Consider the following 22,459-nt stretch of genomic DNA (forward strand, 5'->3'; position numbering starts at 1 on the left):
GCATGAGGTGCCACTGCTTAAACTGTAGTCAATATGGAACTGGGTGGTTTTGGAAGGACAGAACAAATTATAACTGAAAAAGTTTATGGGAAGCATTTTACCAACTGGACAGGAAAAAAAGCCACAAGTACAGCAGCGCTGAGTCGTTCCAGGCAAATCTACAGTGCTAACAAGATTCCACCTCCAGACACACCGGGAGCTGATCTGTCTAGAACTCCAGGAATCCAAGATTTTCACCACACCTCAGCTGTCAAAGACAAGGCAAAATCACGTAATCTTTATGCTACCAGTTGGCTGCATGAGCAGCTCTCTGGTGCTGACATTCTGGGCTGTAATTCTCCACATAAACACATACAGGCTACCAATCCAGTCTACTCACCCATCCTCAGGTTACTTATTCTGTACAGACAAGCTATGATTAACGTGTTGAAACAACACGGGAAGACAAGAGGTCGGCTTGTTTTATGTCAAAAGTTCAAAAGACACAGGAGCACAGATTAGACTGAAAAGTTTTATTGAAACTTGTCCAAAATTCAGTCAGGCACACAATTTATCTGTTCCACTAAGGCTTATCATTCTATATGGCATAGAAAAATGCATCTCAATGAGTTGAAACGTCAAACAACAAAATTAGTGAAGTTAAGGCACTTGAGATGTGTATTAATTTAGCAAAACTGCATAATAACATTCTACTTGGAGTGACACAATCCTTTCAGAAATTCAAATATCCAAATTCTGTAACCCTTTGAGAGAGGAGAGAGGCAGAAGCAGGAGACATGTCTCTGCCTACAAACCTCTAAGAGCCTACGGAAGGAAGTGTTACTGGATCAGGCTGCAAAGATTTCCTGTAGTGCAACTGCTGAACTGCACAACAGTTTTTGCTGAGGCACAATGTCTTCCACTCACGAAATCTTAAGGCAAAAGTATCTTTGTGAGGTGAGAGAACAAAAGGAGAGAGCAAGCAGCACACACATTCAATTGTAAGGCTATCAAATGTGTCCTGGGGTAACATTTATCCTGGGAGCAGACATCTCTGCCCAAAGGATGAAAACGTGGAGAAAACAAGTGGAGAATCCAAGAACTTATACAGAGACCCCAAATCTGGTATCTGTTAGTTTGCCAGGGCTCTAGGCAGTAACTTGAAAGCCAGTTAGCGACTTTGAATTCATGCAACACATAGATAATTACCTTTGTACTTTTGGTTCATATTCTTGAGAGCGTTGGACAGTCTAAGAATTTTTTTCCAGCTCTGAGTCAAAGTCGACAACTTAAACATTGCAGTTTCAGCATTTGGCAAAGAAAGATTTAATTAATTAATAACTCCATTGTACATGTTGAAAACTCCCCCTTCATCTGTGAAACAACCTCTTGCATCATACAGCAGTTAAGAACCCTTCTCAAAAATCAGACACAGCTCTAGGTTACACCCATTCCACACTGGAACCTGGAGCATGCTCCAAGGGTTGCACACAGGCTGAAGGAAAAGATTTCCAGGTACATGGAGTTGATTCCTCAACCATGAAAAGGCACGACAGAGAAGCTGCTGTCACCTGCTATGCACAAATATGAAATAAGGTGATATTCAAGGGAAAAAGAAACATGGTAAATAGTTTATCCAAGTGAACTGAAAGTACCGTTTCTAGTTAGTCCGTGGAAATGTAGTTTTAAGCATTGCATTCTGAATTTTGCTAGTAGTAGAGTTGCTTAAGAAGATGTAAAGCTTATGAAAGAGAGATTGCATCTTAACACTCTGTGTCCTTCAGAGCAAATTGCTTGCTGTGTTTAAGGCACTACATTGTCTTTGGTTCAGTGTTTAACTGTCTCAGTGTAAGCAGAGGTAGCACAAACCACACATGTTGAGCTCCTCATTCCACCACATCCAACTTCAGAGCCACCACCTTCCTGATGTTACAGACCCTGGAATTCTTTAGCTCATTAGGAAACTGCAAAGAGCAAAATAACAAACATTCTTGTTAATTTTATATGAAACAAAGGTATGCAACATTCCACTTCTAGCTTTTATAAATGCCAAGAAAATCAGAGGGAGAAACTGAGCCTGATGCTGCTACAACAAAAGCAGCTGTGAAGTCACTTCAAAACGAGCTTCTAAAAACTCAAAACCAAAGACAACCACATCTTCCCTACAATAAAGTCAGCAGGAGTATCTAAGATCATTGCAGAGATCAGAACAAAAGGTGACCAGTTATCAAAAAGGGAATAATTTCAGCTGTCTTTTAGTCTTGGGAAATGTCTTCATAAAATAACAAGTTTTATTATTTAGATATTTTTAAATAAGAACACATTTCTCATAGAGAGGGCACAGTATCTGTCTATCAGTTTAGCTTTATAGACATATTCAGCTCATTGCAGATGGGGAAACCATTAGAAACTGGCCCTTCAACATGTACTTATTGCTTCAAAATGCATAAAAGCTAGCAAATACACCTAAGGTATCAGTCAGACATATATAGAAGTGGTCAATTAACAGTATTAGACTCCTTACACAAGCAATCCCCAAATGGAGGCAGCTTTAAAGCATAAGGCATCCTCCCTACTCTCACAAATAGGGATTAATAATGAAGATGTATGAATATGGAAGAAAGAAAAATAGGGGGAAAAATACATTTGTTGCCAGTATAAGCTGGCTATCATCCTGAAAACAGAAGTATTTTATAACATGCAGTGGCATGAAAAGGAGAGTTCCACAATCTTTCCTTTGGCTAGATTGAAAAATTACGATATCCATGAAACACTCTTATTTCTGCTGACTTTATCACCCAATTATTGCTACTCTGAGAAACCAGTGGAGCACTTCTAAAGGAGCATTTCCCAAAGGAAACAGCTGTACCCCACAGCCCAGGAGGGCAGGGGCTGCAGGGCCGCAGCCTGACGTACCTGTAGGGGTAGCCGTGGTATTTGGATCTGAAGACAGACAGCAGCCAGCTGAAGAACAGCACCACCAAGCCAATGCCAGCAATGCACATAACTGCAAGAGATGCACAGGGAGAGGCTGTGATGGCACCTCAGTGACTCAGGGTTTCAAAGCCTTCTGCAATATTTACAGGTTTGGGCAGATGAGGCCTCTATCCGTGTCGTTGAGAAATACTAAATTAATATCAATTTTATACAAATGCTTTGAGAAAAGGTCCCTTCTTTTCCCTCTTACTAGCAAAACACCGCAAAGCCTCTTTATCTGTATCTGCCAAAGGGGGTTTATCTCGCAGTTTTTGCTAAGCAACTGCACAAACTGTCAAAAATCCAGATGATTCTCTCAGCTTCGAGGTGGGAGGGAAGTGAACAAAACCCCCAAGTGCAGAAGCATTTCTGTTAAGTGGTGTATCAAACACTTCACTGAATACGCTTTTGCTCAGAGAGCAAAGTATCAGTACTTACTTTTTCTTTTCCCCACATCCATGTCAGATGTAGCAGCTTCGTGGAGAAGGACCATTCCTAAAGTAACTCCACCATCTACAAATGCTGTTTAAGGCTAAACCAACAAAGTACAATAGACTCAAAACAACACTCCTGGTCCCCTAAACTCAGCTCCCACACCATACCTGGGCCATTAAAACTCACTGGAAAAATCAAAGACTTCTCGGCCAAATCAGCAACTATGAGGGGAAAAAAGAACAACTGAAAGACTTCATAATGTCAGCTTTTAAGAGAAAATAAATGCAAAGCTTAAAATATAAACTGGAAAGTCTTCAGACAAAATTAAAAACATGCATGTATTATCTCAGCTTGTAAAGTAGCAGCATTCCTTCCCAGAGTCCACTCCTACTGCTGCTCTCTACTGGAAAATCCCCAAAGGAATTCAGCTTCTGCATTCACTCAGCCAACAGAACAAATAAAACACATGCAGTATTTAATCCAAAAGGCTGTTTTTCAACCGGCCATATCTCTTTTCTAATTCTTCAAATTTTAAAAAAATTAAAGATCATAAAATTAAAGAAACATAGACAACACAAAAGGCCTGATATTTGCCAAGAATGAATCCCAGCAAAGGACTGAATCCAGTGGAACTAAAGACAGAATTCTCAAAGATTTCATTCCATTTCACTACAAATGTCCAGTTCCACATGTCCTCCTGAAAGGAAAAATATTTACTATTGACTCCATCAGGAATCTTTCCATTTCAGACACAGCCCACCTTCAGCACAGGAGGGAAATGATTTGAACCCACAGAAAGCTCACCAAATTTAATAAATTGAAACATCCCCAGCAATGGCTGGGTTGGGTCCATAATATGATGGAGAGCAAGAACACAAAAAACATCAACACAAAGTTTATGTTTTGAATTGGACCAAGTGGATCAAAAGTACAGTAACAGAAAAAGATCAGAAGTTCTCCTCCAAGAGCCTGTTTTAAGTTTAAAATATTAAATACAAGAAAAGGTCCTGAATAAAAAATAAAGGAACGCTGATACAGGTGACAAGATACAGAAGAAAAGCTCCAGCCAGAAATGACTAAAGTTACAAATGATGGATCAAAAACATGAACATTGAATTTTAAGGTATTCTTATGATCCCAAAGAAGTACTTTTTGTACAAATGAGAAAGGTAAAAGCTCTCAATCTGAAAGTTTCCATTTACCTTTCTTGACAGCATGGCAAAATCCTGTATCAGCAGTATGAACGAATGGTAAGATTATAAGCAGGGATGTCACCCTGGTTTTTCTGAGTTTTTTAAAGCCTTTTGCTTGTTCATAAAAATGGAGTCAGACCTTTTAGCTACTGTACAATATTAGGAGCAGTTTCTACCTTTTTCCCACATATGTAACATAAACAAATCCTTTGTTTTTCATTCTCTGTCCTTTGTTTGCATATTTCTCACCTGAAAACAATTGTAACTGACAGCTGGTCTGGCCAGTTGGCTGAGAGGTGAAAACTCCAAAAGCCAATCTTCAGCCAGACCCACAAATGTATAAAAAGTAAGAAATAAACAGGCAGAGGGCTCTCCTCCTTGTTCTCCGCCTTGGGCTCTCTTGGAGGAACAACTCTGCCCTGCGAAATTTCTCGTCTACGCGTGATTGCTTTGCGTATCACAGTCACACAGGTAAGCAAAAAAATAAAAGATCAGTGATAGAGAAATGAATTCAACACCAAAATTTACACAAGAAGGTGAGAAAGCAGTAACTATTTTTCTATTCAACTTCAAGATCAGAGGCACAGGAAAAGCACAGCTGTCAGTGCAGAAAGGTTTTACAAGCTTCTGCATCAGCATTAGGTGGCAATTACAGCCATGACAAAGCACCACAGAGAAGGCAGCAGCATTTGCTGACCAAAAAACTGTCACCAACCACATGCTTCTTCCAGGAAGGATACTGAACAGCAGAACTATGTGTGTTTCTGCCACAAACTGGGCTTGGCTGCTTCCATGGATATAATTCTGTAAGAGACAAAGAGTAATTAAATTTAGAAAAGACTGGAGACAACTTTGGTGTGATTAACAACAGCTCCAGAGCCTGGGACTGGGGTTTGCATTGTTTATTTCAAGAGAGAGCAGAAGATGGAGCATGAATGATTTCAGCTGCTGATTTTTGGGGGAGCTGCAAAAGAAACAAAGATCCTTCTTCTATCCCCATGCACAAACAGCCTCATTCAGATTACAGTAAGTGCAAGTGCAGCTACAACCTTTGTGGTCCAGATTCTCAATCCAGCTGAGCAGAATACCCCAAGATTAGGCCCTCCTGTATCCTAATGTGATCCAAACCTGATCCAATCCCTGACTGAGATTCTTAGGTTGTGCACGCTGCTGCTTAGCTTAGGGGCAAGCCCTTCAATCTGGGTGTGAACCTGACTCACTTGGCTCCAGAACCAAGCACTTGAAATCTTTTTCACTTCAGGGTTAACAGAAAGAATTGAAATTTGTGAAAAAATACCATTTTTAATCCCTATGGGATGCCTTATTATGGTTATGATGTCATATCTATGTAGGAAAAAAAAAATGTATCCACTTTCTACAGAAGAATAGAGAGGGCCTGACCCATCTAACCAGGCACAAAAGGACATTTCACCTAATGAATTCCCTGAGTAAAAACATGAGAAAAGCCAGTATGTGATGTGTAAGCACCTGAGCAGATGCAATGGTCTCAGAACACTGCAACTACTCCCATAGTGCATCTCATTCTACGTTATGAACAGAGCAGTATATTTCAAATTATGTTAAAGAAATTTTCCCAAGAAAGAGACTTCATAAATCGGAGGTTACTGGATATTAATTCAGCTCAAGAATCTTGAGGAAAAATGGTTTTATGTGGAAGTTACTAGATGAGTGTATGAGTTAACAAGACCAGGTTGAAACATAATTGCCAGGCTCAGCAATAGGAATTTTAACATATAAAACTCAACCCACAAACACCTTTGTTGTGCTGTAAGCAATTTAGAACTGTCACATCCCTTCACCATTGGAGATACAACATATGTGCAAAACATGTTGATTCGCCTTGCTCACTGCAGGAGAGGTCTCACTCACAAAGAGAGAAACCAAGAGCAGAATTTACACTCTGATTTGTCTCTTAGTATCAGTCTTACTCTCCAGAAATACAACAGAAATGCAGAAAAGAAAGTGAAGGCAACACTCACCACTTGTCCTGTATGGGGATTCTTATGAGCATAGGGGGGGCCTCTGATGTGGTTCCACATCTGGCCTGATGTCATTGCTAACACAAAACACTGAAGGGGAAAGAAGAAATGTTATTTAATAAGGACTCCCTTTTATTTTTAATTTAACCTGGTATCTTTTCACTTCAGATTAAAATGTACTGGCTTGGAACACAGGCTAAGCATTGTCCCACTTTATCTTTGTACAAAAGGCATCTAATCAAGCATTCAGTGGACTGAAGGGACTAAGATCATATAAATGTTATTAATCTATGAAAAAGCAAAACTAACTCATTTTCCTCTACCAGCTTTAAGAATCTTGAAATGCAGATGTTTTTGAAAACTTGAACTGCTACAAAACTCAGTGTAAGAGGGAGACAAGAGTCATGATTACTCACCAGAGCAGCAAAGGCCCAGCCAGTTTTGTTATAGAGAAAATCCAGATTGCTGCCCCGCAAATACACGAGGCCTCCGATGACAGCCAGCAGCAACCCCAGCATCAAGGGTCCAGCATAGTTTGGTGGCCTTATCACACGGATCTGAACAGAGCACAGTGAAATTATTTTCTCTCAGAAGGATTACACATTATACCTGCACTCCCGCTAAAAAGGCCCACAACATATTGAGTGGAAAAAATATCGCACACGCACGTTTTCTGAGTTTCTCTAAATCTGAGTTGGGAAGCGAGCAATGCTTCTTCCACCAATACTGTAACTTCAGTTTTACACTACTTTACCCTGTTTGATAATTTAGAGATTGTTTTTCTTCCACAGGAACAGAGATCAAGAAAGGAGATGAGTATTACCATCTTCTCAAATACACGTTACACAAAACACCAGCACAGAGACCGTAAGGAAATTGAAAGATGCAGTCGTGTGTCTGAACTAGATTTTGTAGACAAGCTCTTTAGAGCAGCTCAGGAGGCACAGAACACAAATGACACTTCCCAGCTGGCCCTGCAGAGGGAATGCTCAGGGAAGGAGCCTGCACTCACGTGGACGTCTGTCCTGTCGGCCACCCAGCGTGCCAGCTGCTCCGCCGCGAAGCCGCGCACCTGCAGCTCGTAGGTGTCCCCCCGCTTGGGCTTGCCCTTGGCAGGGAAGTTAATGAAGGTGGGGGCAGAATTCATGTTCAGCTGCAGGGAGAGAGTTCACAGAGGATATAGCCTGTGAAAGAACTTTTTAGTAACACAATTCAATGCCATTTCTGACTTGCAATATTGTTGCTAAATCAGAAAAGTTAGATCTTTGATTTAATGGCCATGACTTTAAAAAAAAAAAAATCAGTAGGCAGCACACAGCTTGCATTTCTGTACTTCATGCACATTTTTTTGAATCTGTTTCCTCTCCAAATACTACATTTGATAAAGAAAACTGCAAAATAGCAATATATGATTCTAAAATCTAGGAAGGCCATAGCTTGATGAATGCATTTTTAATGTACCACTAAAGAAAAAATTAACAAGAATAATAAAGAGATATCTCTCTTCAACTCTCCGGTTCAAAAGCTTCTATTTAATAAAGAATCACTGCCTAAACTGTGTGGCTGTTAAATAGAGATTAGTACCTCTGGAAAAAAAAAGTTAACATCAGCAAGACTGTAATGAACTATTAATGTGACCTACAATTGCAAGCGTACAAGGAGAAAAAAAAATCATGGTCCCACAATAGAAGAGAAAAATGGCTGGGTACTTGAAAAGAAATTAGTTAACCCACACCAAAAGCCTAATCTATCATTCTCTAGTAATCTAAAAATTGTAATAGCTGTTCCTAATGACATCAGTGCTTTCTATCTTGCCTCTTCACATACCACAGAAGAATTCCATTAAGAATTACACCATGAGTTATTAGAGGAGATAACCTCAGGGAAAAAAGTCAAAAGAAACCAATTCACTCCTTGTACCTATCCACATCTGTCAGTTCTGTTAATACTTCTACCAACATGCTCAGGCTATCTTTCTTCCAGGAATAACAGCTTTTAATTTTTCATTCAGTTGTTCACTGCAACATTAAATTATGTAACATCTTCACCTTCTTTCCCCAAACCCAAACTAAAAACTATGTTAGAAGAGCAAAAGACCTTACCATCTGAAACACATCTGAGCCTTCGTCAAAATCTACCATAGCAAAAAAAATCTTGTTGGTAAATGCACTGGAATACCTCCAGGAGTTTGCCAGAATCTGGTATTCCTCATCAGCTTGCCTGGAAAACACACCAAGAGAGACGCTGTATCATGGGTTTGTCCACAGCAAGAGCCGTAAAGCGGCTGAGGGAGCTGTGCACACCCACCCCATTAATTTTCTAATGTTCAAAAGAAACTTTAAGTGTTAATGAAACCATTTAAGCACAGACAGTCGCCTGCCATCAGGTGAAGCATTTGGCACCTGCTTTTTTTTAAATGGAAGGGCAAGATTTGTTAAGTCCATGAACACAAGCTGAGGTAATTTCTAACCGAAAGGTGAAATGGAACCCAGCTGCTCATGATTTGCCAATCCACAGAGCACCAAAATGTGGCCAGGTGTGCCCTTTCTTCCAGGTCAGAGGGTGGGAAACCAATAATTTCAACGGACTGGGTATGAAAATCACCCTTACAGACCGCTGCCACCTCCAGATTAATACAGAAAACCTATCATATGGTTAAGAACCCAGGATATTGGAATTGTAAACAAGTGCCAAGCAACATACTAATTAAGAACAACATTTAAGCTCCATGGCCAGCAATAATTCTACAAACATTTCTTCAGCAGGTCATGCCAGGAAAGCTGTGCCTTCACCATCTTTCTCCAGAGCAAACACTGTTTCTGCAAAGCAGGGATTATTTTAGGAGAGAGATAAAACTAAGGATTATGTTGTTTCCTCACAAATACGTTGTACGCATATTCCCACACATTAAATTGCAAAGACAATCCTACTGTAACTTGCCCATGTATATTCCTCCCACATGTGCTAAAGTTCAACCCTGTTCTTAAATTTAGTTTCCTACAAAGCATCAGATGACTTTCAGGTTCTAATTTAGGAGAAAAGGAGCTCATACTTGCACACAACACACTGCCTGTGAGGCTGAAGAGCAGTGAACATCACAATCACTGAGTAGTTTCTGGGAGGTGCCTTCACAAGGCGCCGGAATTTGTCTCCATTCATTCGGATCACCGATCTTTTACTGGCCCACTCCATCAGCTGGTTCACTTTTTCTGATAACACCATCTGAAAATTAAGTCAGAACAACACTGTTGATTTGTCGGGGTTTTTTTGTTTTTTTTTTTTTCCCAGTGTCACAAGTTTTTAAATTTGATGCAACAAATATCTGCACTGCTTTTCATAACACCACCCAGGTGATGTGATACTTCTGTAAGATTCTGCAAGGCATTCACAGAAGCCTTTGACAGTCATGTTAACATAATTCATTAACTTCAACAACCCAGTACCACACACAGCTTTAAGCACTCAGCGTGACCAGGCTGGTGAAGACACTCAGCTCACCAGTCCTTCCTCACAGTAGCTGCAGGATTTCTTTCAGCTGTACCAACCACCTCCACCCCCCTCCACGGCCTTTACTCTATACCAAGCATTAAACTGTTTCAGCTTTCAAAAACTGTGCCAGTGGAATCTACATCAGAGATAGAACTGACCTCAACATTTCATTTTCAGCATTGCTGGGAAAAAGGAATCGTAATTCAGAATATATTTGAAAAACTCAGGAGTGCGCAGCACCAAAATATTCCTTAAAAAGGAGACAATTCTATAACATTATAAGAGGCATTAGTTCGACAAACTCATAAATGTTACATTTATCATAAAGCACTTCTCTACTCATTAACACCCTTCTTCAGATAAATATGTTAGAGTAAATCATCGTACTATATCCTGAATTGGAAGGGAGCCAGTAGGAACATCAAAGTCCAACTCCTGACCCTGCACAGGGAAGCCCCAAAAATCTCGCCATGACAATATTAATAATAAATTCTTCTTCTCTGACTTACAACTGACACAAGTATACACTTATATATATACTTTTATGGAAGGATTTTTTTCAAATCCTGCAGGTCAAGAGCGCGGAAGTAAGCTGCACCTTAGTGACTACAACCAAAGACCACCCATCCTCCGCCCCGCAAATCCCATGCACTAGGAAGACAACACTCGTACAGTGCTCCTAACAAGAACTGAAGAACCTGGCAACGAGAACCCTCCCTCCCTGCGGGTTCCCCTCAGGGCGCGGACCCGGGATGAGGCCAGGCCACCCCGCCGGGCCCTGGCCGGCCCTGCCCTCACCCCGCTCAGCAAGGACCCTCCCCAGCGCGGCGCGGGGGCTCCGAGCGAGTCTCACCTCCTTCCGCCTCTGCCCCGCGGCGCCGGGCCCGCCACATCCCGCCAGCAGCAGCAGCGCCAGCGCCAGCAGCGGCACCGGCAGCGCCGCCATGACCGCCCCGCTTCACCAGCCCCGCCCCGCCGGCTGTGAGGCCCCGCCCGCGAGGCGCCGATTGGCAGAGGCGCCGGCACGAGCGTGCCCGCCGGCCTTCGATTGGCTGTGCCTGCGGGAGCGCGGCGAGCTGGAGCCGCGCCATTGGTGGAGCCCTGAGGGGAGAGCGGACCCTGAGGGGGGCAGAGTGGCGGGACCCCAGGAAGTGGTGGCAGGTGTGCGGCTCGCTCAGCCGCATCACAGAATCTTTACAGTTCGAAGGGACCTCTGGAGATCATTTGGGACAGCGTCTCCCGGAGCAGGTGACACACTGTTGTCCACTAAGATCAGATTCGTTACCCGGTGTGCAACAAGCCAGTAATTACACACTCAGAGAGGGATTGATTTATATCAGAGTTGCGCTAGCCTTGGGTTCTCAGTGGTGTTCCACAAATCAAGCATGCCAACTCTCAAAACTTTTCGCTCTTTATAAGTTTTAACAAACAAAGGAATTTGTGTTCACTGGATACAAGTAATGCAGTTCTCTTGTTAATTAGTATTCTATCTTCTATTGGGCAATACGCCTCTTTGCTTCTCATACTAATTAGTGCGCATGCCCTGACTTTCTCTTCTTTTTGGTCGGTGGGTTGGTGGTCGTGATCTGCTCCTGCTGGAATTACCTTCCACCAGTTGGAACTGATTTCAGCCCAGTTGCTAAGTTGGCTTTGTTAGTGTCTTCTTTACCGCGGGAATTCTGCAAAATGCGCCGTAAATTCTGCACTCTTTGCATCCACCATCAGTGGTACATCCTCCTTACCAAGCTTCGTTAACCTCCCTCTAAGCCTGAGATAACTGAAACATGTCAAGCACTAAACCTCGACAAGGCAGTTCTACCAAAAAGTAATTTTTCTTCCAACATCTGAACGTCACGTAGAGCTTGAGATCTGCTGTTTCATGGATTAAATCTCCTTCCTTGTTGGTTAAGCTAGGAAGTATACAAAGCTCAAACATCAAAGAGCATCCTTTCTTAGGAAAATTTTACATAATCCACATTTTGAAACAACACAAATGCTTACAGATGGCTTTTGAGTATCTCCAAAGAAGGGGATTCCACACCTTGCCTGGGCAGCTGTTCCAGTGCTCTGCCACCTGCAGTGTAGCAAAGTCCTCCCTTTTGCTTCAGACACACGCTTCATGTTATACGCGCACGCTATAAATTGCTGGGGCGTGTGTTACAAATATTGTTAAAATCCAAATGCACAGGGGAATGCTTCAGCAGGTGTGTGGCGGGTTAAGGCTCTGATGCGGAATTGCCAGGGAGAGATAAGGATTTACTCAGGCTTCAGGATTTGGTTTTTTAATTATTTCTGATTTCTATTTGCGCTAAAATCCCAGACTTTTTCAACTCGGCGCTTTCGCAAATTTAAGTTAACTCAGACAGGAAAAGGAGGGGAAAAAAAGAAAAGAAAAAAAGTGGTGTCAGAAGTGGGATTCGAACCCACGCCTCCATACGGAGACCAGAACACCCAAACCCGCCGCGGGAAGGCGCGGAACGCCTTGAGTCTGGCGCCTTAGACCACTCGGCCATCCTGACACTGCGTCTGCATCTCCGACCGGGACATACTTAGTGCTGACATCACTGCTGTACCTGCTTTTTTTTTTTTCTCTCGGCCCTTTACGGAGAGCCCGTCTGTACCCGGGAGGTGCCGCAGAGCAGCCAGAGAACCGCCGGCTCGGCCCGGCTCCGCTCGGCCCGGCCCGGCCGCAGAACGCTGCCGCAGCGAGGAGGAGCCCGGCGTTACCCACAGGCCCCCGCCGCGCCGCCACTTCCGCCGCGACCATTTTGTTCTTCACCGGCGTCAAGGGTACGCGCTCGGTTCTCATCATGTTCCCGGTGGCCAGGGCCGCGCAGAGCCTCGTCGGTAAGCGCAGGGGCGGCTCTCGGGGTGTGGGGGGTTCCTCAGGGGCTCTCCCCCGGTTTGTGCCCTCCCCTGTGGGGACTGTCCCTCAGCCCCCGACTCGCTGTCCACACGGGGAGGGTCGTGTGGGCACCTGAGGGGCTGCGGTCGGCTCTGGCGTCCTTCGCTTCCCGCTTTTTTAAATTTCTTTCAGCCTTTTTTATGTCCTACTTGCTTTTTGACATAGGACTCCTTTCCTTGGTGTTTTCTTTCCCTAGTACCTAAAGGCACATTCTGGCCTGGTAACTTGCGGTGACAAGGGGTAGTCAATACCCAGCCCTTAAACTCAAGGTTAAAGTTACCCCTTCAGTGATACAGACCCCGCAGTGTCTGTTCCTCTGGTCTTGGGTCGCGATGTGCTTATGCTGAGGTGCGGGCACCTAAAATAAACGTATCTCCGTAGATACTCAGGCTTTTTATGCTTAAAAGAACGTCTTGTGCAGCCTTACGGAGCAAGCGAGGGATATAGTAACATTACGGGTATCACCATCATCTTCTCTAATTACAGCTGGGTAAAAATGCAAACCATTGACCTGAGACTAAAAGGTTTTATTTTGTATTATCTTCGTGCACACATCACCCTCCCATCAAATGCTTTGTACACAACAAATGGGCAATTTGCCTTTTGTAGCTGTTGCTTTGATTTTTCACTGTTGCCTTCTCTTTAATAGTGTACCTTTAATAGTGTACACTTATAATGTACATCATCTGATTTTTTTCTCTTTTTTCTCATGCCCACGGGTTATTTCAGTTTCCTTCCCCCCCTCCCTTCAAAAATCCTGAGGGAATGAGGCAAGTGTTACCCAAACCTGCTATCTTCAACCCCATAATTTGATGGTGAGCTTCATCCTGACATTGCTTGGGTACGCGTACTGTCAGGATAATACTTGCATCTAGAAATCTAAAAATGCTGAGCACTAAATAAAAGATTTTTTTAGAGAAACAGTAATACTGAAGGAAACATTAATGAAAAAGGCAACTTAGAGGATTTTTTTTTTTTTAACTGGAATTAGACTTAAGGAGTAACATTCTGGAGAGAAATTAAGAGAGCTGAAAAAAAATTAAAGTATTTGTGTGTATCCCGTGTTTTGGAGTCATTCCAGGGTTCTAAATCCAAAGCATTTTTAGTCTTTTAAAAAACACTAGTGCTTGCCTCTCTGCTGGTGGGAGATGAGGATTGTGGGTGGTTTGAGCATATTTTTGAGTTGATTTCTGTACTCGTTGACACTCCTCAGCTCGTAGCATCCAGCACACTGCAGTCAGACAAGCCCATCGCAAGCACGAGCCGACCTTCCACGATAAATATGGAACCATGGTCCTCCTTAGTGGAGCTGCTGTGTTCTCTGCTGTCTGGGGCTATGTAAGTTGGTTTCGTCACTGCTCTCTTGTGACTTGAGCTGCAGACTTGAAAAGTGTCAATTTTGCCTGTTTGAAATAAATTCAGTGGTCAGAATTTAGGAGCTTCTTACTCCTTGTAATTGTGATGTGACAGAGGTGAAAGGTCTTTTAATTCCCAGCCTGATTTTGAGTTATTACTCAAATTTCTGTATCAGTCTATTGCCTGATTTGAAAATGTATCAGAAACACAAATGTTCTCTATTTTACTTGGGATTTCAAACCTCTACAGGTAAAGCTTTCAGCAGCAAAATTTCTAGATGAAAATACCAATATGGTGGTGGGGTTTTACGTTCCAGATTCTTTCTTCTACAGTTGCATATTTTGAAACAGAAAACGGAAACATTTAAATACTATTCAGCAGAAATGTATTCCACTTGTTTAATTAGAAAATTAATGAGGTGTTGTGTTCTAGTACCAAGAAATCGGAACTGAAAATAATAAAAATAACCCTATGTCATGAGGTTTCTTTGATTTCAGAGATAATAATCTTGGGTTTTATCCCTTTACAGGTGTTCACAAAGCTTAAAATTGCGTGGGGCTTTTCACCTGTTGGCAGAATCACTCCAACTGAATGGAGGGAGTAACAGCCTCTGCTTCTAATGAGCTGGTCTAAACTTTCACTGAGAAAATGGTTCTGTAATGGCATTTGTTCCCTGATTACCACTTGGACAGTGGCATTCCTGGTCTAATAAACATACCTAGAAAACTGTCTGGCTCTTCGAGGTTTCCTCTGTGCTCTGCTTCTGCTGAAGTGTAAGAAATAGTGTGAAAACTCCAAGTAATTTTACACAGTCTCATTTGTTGCTGTAAACATCGCTGGTGGATAAAGGACAAGTCCAGAACTTTGCTGAGTTTTCATTTTGCCAGATTGTGCGTGTAAATCAGCCTTACTGCATTCCCACTGCAGAGTGCACATCCCTTTACATCTGACTTGCAATGACAAGGTTGAGATCCATTTTTTTTTCCACAAAAGGATTTTTAAGGTTGAATCCCTCTGCCAGTAAGCTGCTTCTCCCGAGACCCCTGAGAGCTGTGAAGAAATTAAATTCTGCTTTAAGCTGAAGAGGCTCCACAGGAGCAGGCAGCATCGCAGGACCAATGGGACTTTCCTAATGAATTCTTAGAGAATCCTAGAATGAGTTTGGGATGGAAGGGACCCAGATTTGGGGCGGTTCCAGCCCTGTCTGCGTTTAACTTCTGTTTACAGTACAAGTAACCGGAGCAGTGAGGTGGGAGAGAGCGGTTATCGGGTCACGCTGGTGTTTGACGATCAGAGAATCCCAGGCCGCGCTGGGTTGGCAGGGTCCTTGCAGTGCATCCCCCGCGCCGATGGCTGGCGGCGGGCGGGCTCCTGTCGCGATAGGCGACAGCGGCCGCGGCCCCGCCCCGTCCCGCCGCCGTCACGTGCCCGCCGCGTCAGCGCCGCTGGTCAGGTGGCACGGCGGGGGAAGAGCCCGGCGGTCCCGGGCCGGGAGCGGCCATCGGTGAGTGCGGACCCCGCTCGGGGCTCCCTTCCCTCCGGCAGCGCGGACCCGCCTCGGGGCCGCCGCTCTCCCGTCCTGCGGGGCTGTCCCCGGCAGCGCGGACCCTCGGGGGGCTCCCGCTTCCCTCCGCGGGTGCGGACCGGGGGCGCTCCCGCGGCCTCAGGCGCCTGCGATCGGACCCGCTCTGGGGTCTCCCGCTTTGCCCCGTGCTCCGGGGCTCCCCCGGGCCGTTGTCACCGTGTCCCCGGCGGGGAAGGGGTGTGCGGGCGGCTGCGGCCGTGCCGGGCTGCGTGCCCGGGGCGGGAGGGGAGGGTCCGCGTCCCAAAACACGCCCGGCTCGGCCGGGGTCTGTCCGGCTCCTTGGAGGGGCCCTCCGGTGTATGAGGGTGCCCCGGGGCTTCACCCCCGCAGCGCCTCGGCGGCATCTCCGTGTCCCAGCGCAGCCCCGGAGGCAGAGCGGCGTTTCCTGCTCAGCCGCTTCCCCGCGGCTGAGCCCCCGGGGGTTCGGCGGGGCCGGAGCTCGGCTCCGCTGCCGGGGCTGCTGCGGGACCGGCGGGCTCCGGCCGGCTGTGCTTGTCAGGGAGCATCGGCGTTGCGGGTCCCGGCACGCAGTCAGCCTGCGCTCGCTTGGAAAAGTCCCTGTCGTGCTCCTGTCAATGGCCAGAGAAAGTCTCTGAGCGCATGAGTCACTGAGCTCCTGTTCCACATCTGAGCTGCTCGGCTTGTCCCTCTGAAACACCTTACTTAGTGTTTATTTTTATGCCACCTTATGATGGCAGCACTCTGTGCACAAGCAGCTTTTTCTAATTAAAAGCATAGTGTGGATATTCTAGAAAAGGGCTGATAATTGTTGATGATGCTTTGGGGTGAAATCTCGCAAAAATGAGCAAGAGCAACACAACTGTTGCCTCCCTGTGTTCATGTTCTGGAAAGTGTATGTAAGTAGTGTAAAGTTAAAATCTTAAATCTTAAAATCTTTCTTGCAGTCAGCAAAGGTTGAGTTTCTGTGTTTAAATACTGGTTGAATGGTGTGGATGTAAATAGGCAAAGATTTGGTAGTGTGGGACTTTGTGAATGGCAATGACCTGTGTGAGCACAAATACAGTTTGATTAGAAATTAATAATTATAAATTAATAATTATAATGTGTTTTCTTAGTAGACAAAAGACCTGAAGCTTTTTTCCTTCCCAGGTGGCAAAGCAGGGAAGCAAAAGCTAACATTTTATGTAGCTTGCTGTCTTAATCTTCTTATTTTTACTGTGTAATGCATTCCACACTGTTCTGCTGAGTACTTTGAGACCATGCTTAACTCTCAGGAGCTCCCATTGACCTTGGTATGCTCACATAACAAGGGGTTATAAATTATTTTCTACTCATAATATTTCCTATGATTCTTCCAAGGAAACATTAATGTTCTCCAAAAGTCTGACTTCAGGAGCCTGTGGAAAGCCAAGAACGAGTTAAAGGATTTGCTAAGAACTTGTCTTGAATACTGTAAAACTCATTAGGAGTGAAGCAGAATGTTTTCAATGTGTACTTTTCTTTTCCCCATCCATGCAGTTGGTATAGAAATAAATTCCCTGAGAGCAATTTCCACCCTCCGCTGACCAAGCAAGGCTTGTTCAAGTCTTGAGCAACATGAATTACAGCCTGTTTCAGGTGTCACGTAGCTGTGACATTTATTGCAGATGTGCAGTTTCTCTCTCAATGATTAAGCCTCCTCAATCCATGGGTCTGTCATACATACCTCCTACCTAGTCACGCTTTCCAGTGGCTCTGTTTGCACATGAACCCTATAAAACCTCCTTCTTCCCTGCTGGACTCATCTCCTGCAGCACTTTTCAAGCCTAAGGGTGAGATGATGCAGCTTTTTCCCTTTCCTGCCCTTTGCTCTTTTCCATAGGTCCCTGCAGACACTGAGGGACAGGCACCTTTTTTCCATTTAATGTAATAAGTAATTTAGCTTTCTGCTGCCATAAATAAAGCAAGCTAAGTAGCACTTGGCCATTTAGAAATTTAATGAAATCCAAAGGCTGTAATTAAACCTGCGAGGTTCTGTTGCTGGCATTTGTGTGGTATTTGCCAAGCTGTGACCTCTTTAAATTACAGCAGCTATAAATTGAAGGTGATTATAAACTAGTGAAAACTGGAGCTGTACAGGTAACCAGAAGCGTCTCTCTTTCCTAGTTGTATCCTTACTAATCCCAAAACTGGCACAAAGTGTGTCTGTGGGGCACAGAGCTTTGCTGCTCTGTGATGCTTGGGTGTGCTCAGATATTTGAAACACCAAAGTGCCTTTTTTAGGGTAAAATGGGACTCTTTGAGTTTTTACTGGTGTTGTAACTTCCTCTTTGCTTTGCTCATTTTTAAAGTTTTCTTCTTTTGATAGTGTGGGTCTATGAATTACTTTGGCCTCATTGAGCCTTATTTCTTCAGATATTTTACTTACAGTGACATGTGTTAGCACATCAAAAAACTATTTAGAGAGATGAATGAGTGTCACAGTCACCTTGTGCTTGATCACATTTGAATTTTCCTTTCCATGGGGAGAAACTTCTGTTGGAAGTAGAAATCACCTCTTTCTATTGCTTCGTTTGCTTCATGGAAACACTGACTTCCTTCAAGAAAATGGAACAGAGCTGGTAACTTGTAAAAGGAATTGCCATTTTTTTGTGTTGTCAAATCCTGAAATTCTTTACTAATTGATGGTAAAGGTTTTTATAGATGGAGCAAAGCATTGGTTAAGAATAAAAGCATTCTTTTTTCTCTAAAACCTGTGTAATCCTTAGCTTAGCACCTCTGGTCTTTTCAGGACCTCAGCTTCAAGTCTTTTCTCTATAAGAAAATACATTTATAATTAAAAGGATGTGTCCTTGGCTAACCTGCACAAGCCATTGATGTGGAATATATGGATTGCTGCAGATATTTTGACTTCTTTCATGTAAACTTGGGAAGATGTTAACCCAAATGAGGAGAGCTAGAATTAAATTGTTAGTATTTGTATATCTTTTGTGTGCATCTAGTCCTAATTAATTAGTGTAACAGGTATTTTCAGTCTGCTTAGTCATGGACTTCCTTAATTTAAAGTTGCCAAGAGGGGGAAATAGGACAAATATTTCAGTCAAGTTTCAGCCAAATTCTTTCTACCTTGAATGACTTGTAAGGGAGGCAGAGCATCAGAAATGAATTAATATGACAAGGTAGAACACATCCTCAGATTAAATTTAAATTTAACTGGTTGTCCTGGGAATTTTGCAAGGGGAAGAAAAAAGGTTTTGTCTATTTAGAGTCACTGTGTATAACCCTATATTTCCTTTTGAGAACAAGAGCTCTATGAAGCTTCAGGAGCACTGGAAATCTAGTTTGGCTTTTGGAAGTTTCAGCAAGGCTGTACATAAAACAGAGATTGCGAAACAGCTCATTAGCAACTGGTAATTAATATTAATAATAGCATGTGACTGATTGAAGAGACCAGTAATGCTCATTAGATTTGGAGACATGTCTCATTTTTTAGAGCTTTTTGAAAATTGTTTTTCAAATTAAAACTGTTTTTGAAATTAGTGTAAAAACTGTCAGCAGCCTGCGACTAAGGCAATAAAAATCCACGTTGGTTTTGTTCCCCACCAACAGGGAGCTGTGAGTGATGCTCATGCCAGAGAGATCTGGGGCATTCTTAACTGAGGGTCAGAGATCAAATAGAGGAGCCAGTTTGGTCCAACAGATAAATTCTAGTGATGGAAGTTCTGGTTTCAGTCCTAGGTACTTCAGGGCCTTCAGGGGTAAAAAAGGAAAAAGAAACTTTTTTTTTTTTTTTTTCCTTATGCCTTTATGGTTTTTGTTTGAATTACAGCCTCTTCCAGGAAAGGGTTTTCTCTGCTGTGTTTATGAATGAGCAGCAGAAGGGCAAGGAAGCAGACTGAGAAAACAGAGGAAACACTTTGTCCATGCAAACTGTAATAAAAACAGATGTGAAAAGAAGTTTAATGTTATTTTTATGTATTTCAACAGTGGGGTTTTTAATGCGTTGGTGGGCATTTGGTAGCAGTGCTGCTGGTTACTGTGATCAGTGCTAATTCAGTGTACTGCCAGTGTGGCTGCTGTTTGACAGAACCTTTAACATTGTATCCTGCTTTTGTAAAAATGGATATTATTCTATTTGCAGCTTGAGTCTCAAACCAGGGCACAGGCAAGGCAGCCAGGAGCTCAGCAGGTTCTCCCTGGCTCACAGCTGTACCCAGCTCTCCTCCATGGCAGCATCTTGCCAACCTTTGATTATTTCAGACAGCAGCTCACAGCCAAAATGTCCCCTTACTTCATTTTTGTTTTCAAAGTACAGTAACAGGGCAGTTCAAGTTGGTCATGTACCTGAAAAAACCCCCCATGAAATGATTTTAAATTCACGTCTCTCCAGACCTTACCGGAGAGCAGATTGATTCTGTCTGTGATGTCTGATTTCAGTCCAACGTGCCTGGTTGTGCTCAGAGTTCCCTGTATGTCAAGTGCTTTTTGCAGCTTGATTTGTGTGTCAGGCCTGTGGGAATGTTGGTGTGTCCCTGACTGTGGAGTCACAATGCTGTCCTTGTTTGCTGGGTGGGGACTGAGCATTCCTTAGGGAGGAGCTGGGGGAAGCACAGAGGATCACATTTCAACAGGATGACAGGAAAATAACTGTTGTCTTAGGTGGTTACTGGTTTTTATAGTATTCATTTTGTACCTCTGAGTGTGCAGATCAGCCTGAGAGAGGAGCTGCTGTATGAAATTTGTTTAAAATAGACTTTCCTGTTGGTTGATAATTCTTGTGACGGTTCTACGTTTCTGTAATGCGTGGATATTCACACACAAATATTGTTTCCAATAACTCAGCTCTTGTAAGAGCAGGGCAGAAGTGAGATCTGCAGTAACTCCTCAGGGAGAAGTTGTCCAATTTTTGATCCTAGCAGGGATGACATGTATTTTATCTGTTGGAAAAGTCAATATTCCCAGCTTTATACTTCTTTCACTACTTGTTAATTAAGTTCAGCATTTAGTTTTTTGTGCATCAGGGAGATAAACCGGCTTCTGTGATGAAACTTCCTTGTATTCTTACATGGTTTGTGGCACATCTCAAAGTGAAATCAGAACCCTTCAGGCCTTCTGTAACAGGGAACAGTCTGGAAATGTCACCATGGAGCAGGAAAAATTGATTTTACTAAACATCAGTGTAATTGAGTTTTCCAAGATAAGTCCTCAGGGTAAGACAAGTTAAGCTTGTGCTTCACTTCAGCTCCTCAATTACTCATCAGATTTTACTGCTGCTTCCATTGCTGCCAAACATTAACTGTGATTGTTTTCCCTGGTCACTAACCTTTCTGTCAATGAAACCTTGCATTACTTCTTTCAAAATATTAATAAAAAATCTGGAGATTTGTTTCTTTTGCCCTCTTTCCCCCTCAGTTAATAGTTTATACATTGGGCAAAAGAAGTCCTTTTCATTAGCTGTTATTTCTACAAATTTCATATAGATTCAGGATTTTTTTTTTCCTGGGCTTGTTTTTATAAGCAAAAGTAGTAACTAAACTCTTCAGAGGAGCAGAAATGAGACCTTTCTGAATGAGGTGTGGCAAAAAGCTTGATTTGCTTCCTGGGCTAATTTCAGTATCACTTGTTTTTGCAAACATAGGGCAATATATGAAAGGGAAACGTGGAAAAACAGAGTTATCAGCACTGCCACCGTGGCTGACATGCCATCCTCTTGTTTCAGCATTCCAAGAGCTGCTGTCTCTCTCTCTCTCCTGCCTCTCCCTATAATTTAATATCTCACACCAGTGAATCACAGCTTGCTGCATGTAATTAAATGATCTCCAGAGTAGCCCAAATCAAACAGTAGATGTCTGAACACTTTCCCCTTTTGAAAATTCATGGGAATAAATACGTGAAGTTTTCCATTCTGCTGATATGTGCTCAGCCTTTGACATCTACCAGAATTATGTGTGGTGAAGGAGGTTCTGTGTTAAATCCTAGAATCCCAGAATGGTTTGGATTGGAAGGGACCTGGAAGCTCCTCTCATCCCAACCCCTGCCACAGGGACTCCTTCCACTCCACCCCTGTTTCCATGTCAAGCTCTGTGAAATTCTTTAGGAACTGATGTCCTGCTTGTTTTTAGCCACCAGCAATGAGAAGACCTGAGTAGAAATCCACGATGGAGACAAAATCCGTGGCCATCGGCGTGGAGGGGATGACCTGCAACTCCTGTGTCCAGAGCATTGAGCAGCACCTTGGGAAAATGGATGGGATCCATAACGTTCAAGTGAGTGACTCTAGCACTGCTTCTAGCAAAGTTTTGGATGAGAAACCGTGATAAGTTGTGCTCTGAGAGAGGAAAATAATGTAGGAGGAGTTTATTCTCTGCGTTTCTTGGCAGGCTGGTGTTGGAGGTCCATTGGTGTTTTTCTGGTAAACAAGAGAAAAACAGGGGCTTGCTTCACTGCAGTGGGAATTAAGTCATTGTTGCTCTTAATTAATTCTCTGCTTTACAATTAATTCAGTATTGTGAAGTAATGGGGGAAAAAAAAAGGCAAGAACAGGGTTTGTCCTAATTCAGGCTTTTTTGCCTGACGTAGTTTTAACTTTTTTCTTAACTCA

At 43.3% G+C, this 22,459-nt stretch overlaps 3 protein-coding genes and 1 non-coding gene across 4 annotated transcripts in view; 2 read left to right on the forward strand and 2 right to left on the reverse strand.

Annotated features, from left to right (window-relative positions):
- Nucleotides 1-497: 497 nt before the first annotated feature.
- On the reverse strand, nucleotides 498-11,062 carry MAGT1 (magnesium transporter 1). Its single transcript, XM_040084240.2, has 10 exons — nucleotides 10,926-11,062; nucleotides 9,636-9,805; nucleotides 8,686-8,803; nucleotides 7,596-7,736; nucleotides 7,000-7,140; nucleotides 6,584-6,673; nucleotides 5,324-5,387; nucleotides 3,394-3,468; nucleotides 2,896-2,986; nucleotides 498-1,943 (listed from the first exon to the last, which is right to left on the reverse strand). Exons 1-10 carry the CDS (start codon nucleotides 11,016-11,018, stop codon nucleotides 1,928-1,930), a joined length of 999 nt encoding a protein of 332 aa, XP_039940174.1. The 5' UTR covers nucleotides 11,019-11,062; the 3' UTR covers nucleotides 498-1,927.
- A 1,412-nt stretch (nucleotides 11,063-12,474) lies between these two features.
- TRNAL-CAA (transfer RNA leucine (anticodon CAA)) lies at nucleotides 12,475-12,591 on the reverse strand. The gene is made up of 2 exons: nucleotides 12,554-12,591; nucleotides 12,475-12,520 (listed from the first exon to the last, which is right to left on the reverse strand). It is a non-coding gene; the product is annotated as a tRNA-Leu (tRNA).
- Nucleotides 12,518-15,062, forward strand: LOC120762041 (cytochrome c oxidase subunit 7B, mitochondrial). The gene is made up of 3 exons (XM_040084029.2): nucleotides 12,518-12,919; nucleotides 14,191-14,315; nucleotides 14,863-15,062. Exons 1-3 carry the CDS (start codon nucleotides 12,883-12,885, stop codon nucleotides 14,935-14,937), a joined length of 237 nt encoding a protein of 78 aa, XP_039939963.1. The 5' UTR covers nucleotides 12,518-12,882; the 3' UTR covers nucleotides 14,938-15,062.
- Nucleotides 15,063-15,768: 706 nt separating this feature from the next.
- Nucleotides 15,769-22,459, forward strand: part of ATP7A (ATPase copper transporting alpha) — a 28,577-nt gene continuing 21,886 nt past the window's right edge. The window contains exons 1-2 of the mRNA XM_040083853.2: nucleotides 15,769-15,837; nucleotides 21,981-22,124. Of these exons, the coding sequence (XP_039939787.1) occupies nucleotides 22,017-22,124 (108 nt within the window). The 5' untranslated portion in view covers nucleotides 15,769-15,837; nucleotides 21,981-22,016. The remainder of the gene's footprint in view (nucleotides 15,838-21,980; nucleotides 22,125-22,459) is intronic.

The sequence above is a fragment of the Hirundo rustica genome, chromosome 21, assembly GCF_015227805.2.
Source record: "Hirundo rustica isolate bHirRus1 chromosome 21, bHirRus1.pri.v3, whole genome shotgun sequence".
Lineage (NCBI taxonomy): Eukaryota > Metazoa > Chordata > Aves > Passeriformes > Hirundinidae > Hirundo > Hirundo rustica.